Genomic DNA, 2,228 nt, shown 5'->3' with positions numbered 1-2,228 from the left:
TATGCTTAATGTCAGGGGGAATGTTGATATTTTGACCAGGTTTGGTATGTCTGTGCCATTTAACTAACTTATAGGGGGTGACCGTGAAATTTGACCTAAAATTATGTTTGGTATGTATTCTCGGAATCGATTTTGGATATAGAACTAATCCTGAACCAAGAAGAAATAGATTAGAATCGATTCCAAAATGGGTTTACGCATTTGTGAAACTGTTGACCTGTGAGGCTGTGACCAACATATAAAGGCAAAACCGCAGAAAAAGCATATCAGAAGATTCAGAACAGGAAAGTTATTAGAGGAGACAAGACGAAGTGAAGCACAACTATGGCGCTCTTGACCAGACGCACTCTGGGTTCTTTCCTCTCTCGAGCTCTCTCTTCTTCATCATTGTCGTCTCCTATTCATTCACGATTGACATTGGCTGTTCTCGGGAAGCAGCATCAGCAATTTTCTCCGGAGTCGAGGAGAATCCCGATTCGACCAAAAACATCTGGGTCAGGGTATTCGCCCTTGAACGATTCTTCTCCCAACTGGAGCAATAGGCCCCCCAAGGAGACGATTCTTCTCGATGGTTGTGACTATGAGCATTGGCTCATCGTCATGGAATTCCCTGAAGATCCTAAACCCTCTGAGGATGAGATGATAGCTTCATACGTCAAGACACTAGCCGCTGTCGTCGGAAGGTGCTACATAATTTTAATTTCCCCTTAATTTTTCCGTAAGTTTCTTCCAATCTTTGACTCTTTTTAGCCATCTCATCGTCTCTGGTTGTTGCGTTTATCAGCGAAGAGGAGGCGAAGAAGAAGATTTACTCGGTTTGCACTACTACATATACGGGCTTTGGTGCTTTGGTCTCCGAAGAGCTCTCCTACAAGATTAAAGGTATTAAGTCCTAGGGTTTAGGGTTTAGGGTTTAGGGTTTAAGGTGATGGTCATGTTCCATTTTAATTTGGATTCTGGATGATATAGCAAATCAGTTCCTTGATTTATTTTTATGAATAGGACAACCTGGTGTTCTTTGGGTGTTGCCTGATTCATATCTTGATGTGCCCAACAAAGACTATGGAGGTGGGTACTAAACGAACGAGTAACAAATTTAATGACCAAAATTTTTGTTCATTACTGTTGAAGTTTTCTGGTAAGATATAGAAGGTTTTCAGATTTCTTATCCTTGTCTTATATTCGATTAGGCGATTTGTTCATCGATGGGAAAGTCATCCATAGACCACAGTTCAGGTTCAATGAGAGGCAGCAAACTAGAAACAGACCGCGACCAAGGTACGATAGGCGCAGGGAGACAATGCAGGTTGAAAGAAGAGAACCAGTGCATAGAGTGACAGAGACAGTTGGGCCCAAAGGCAACTGATAATGCAAACAAGTTCTATGGGTCAGCAAGAATTGTCTCAGGGTGGAGGGAGTGATCCCTTACTAAATCAGGAGATAACTCAGTGAAGTGGGTTAATATAGTAGAAATTTTGATTTCTAATTTGTTGGGAAAGGGGGGGGGGGGGGTTGTGCTTGATTGTGTAGCATATTTCATGACATTGCTGTGAAAAATGTCTTGTAGGAAAGTTGGAAATGTGAATATTTTGACTACCATTTTCTGTAGTACATGTTTCAATTCCTATAAATGAACAAGTGGGGATTTGGTTTGGATTTTCTTGGATCCTAGATAGTTCCTAGTGCACTTTATTTTATTATTTAGCTTACCATGTTATATCGTTACTCCTACTGAAATTTTTTTCTTTTCTCAGTTCATGTTTCCTTGTTTATTAATTTATATTGATGACTTCGGAATTGCTTTTCTTGTTCTGTGATGTTATGTGTTTTGCCATTTGGAGAATGAGGAAAATATCAACTCATCACTTTTCAAGGACTTAAATCTACTTAAATATTTGGTCTACTTTAATTATGCATGATGTCCTCTATTTCTTGGAAAAGTTGTAATGTATATTGTCTTCCATTTCTTCTCTTGTTAATACTTGAAAATTATCAGCTTCGTACTGTAGAAGCTCTCTAGGACTATTCCAGGGTTGAGTTTTGAAATTCTCGAGGATAGAAATAGGATTTGTTTAGAGTTTGAAAGGTGGGAACTAGGTTTGGTTTAAGTCTAGCAATCTATAATGTAGCAAGAGCTGATCTAGAAAGGTTATGGAGAATTGAGGGAGAAGTCAATCTAAGATGGTTGATTTATACTAGGGTGGCTTAGCAAGGGTGGTTGATTTCAT

At 39.3% G+C, this 2,228-nt stretch overlaps 1 protein-coding gene across 1 annotated transcript; it reads left to right on the top strand.

Annotated features, from left to right (window-relative positions):
- Nucleotides 1–266: 266 nt before the first annotated feature.
- Nucleotides 267–1,435, top strand: LOC122644655 (multiple organellar RNA editing factor 3, mitochondrial). The gene is made up of 4 exons (XM_043838042.1): nt 267–683; nt 785–882; nt 1,003–1,068; nt 1,191–1,435. Exons 1-4 carry the CDS (start codon nt 325–327, stop codon nt 1,364–1,366), a joined length of 699 nt encoding a protein of 232 aa, XP_043693977.1. The 5' UTR covers nt 267–324; the 3' UTR covers nt 1,367–1,435.
- The last annotated feature ends 793 nt before the right edge of the window (nt 1,436–2,228 follow it).

The sequence above is a fragment of the Telopea speciosissima genome, chromosome 11 (genome assembly GCF_018873765.1).
Source record: "Telopea speciosissima isolate NSW1024214 ecotype Mountain lineage chromosome 11, Tspe_v1, whole genome shotgun sequence".
Taxonomy (NCBI): Eukaryota; Viridiplantae; Streptophyta; class Magnoliopsida; order Proteales; family Proteaceae; genus Telopea; species Telopea speciosissima.
Note: the sequence above shows the minus strand (reverse complement) of the source record. Positions and strands in the feature narration are given on the sequence as shown.

What these genes read in the sequence shown, in the direction of transcription:
- LOC122644655 (XM_043838042.1), top strand. Translation starts at nt 325, where the DNA reads ATGGCGCTCTTGACCAGACGCACTCTGGGTTCTTTCCTCTCTCGAGCT. An exon ending in GCTCTCCTACAAGATTAAAG is followed by an intron (nt 883 to 1,002) that starts GTATTAAGTCCT and finishes TTTTATGAATAG; the next exon opens with GACAACCTGGTGTTCTTTGG. An exon ending in GCCCAACAAAGACTATGGAG is followed by an intron (nt 1,069 to 1,190) that starts GTGGGTACTAAA and finishes ATATTCGATTAG; the next exon opens with GCGATTTGTTCATCGATGGG.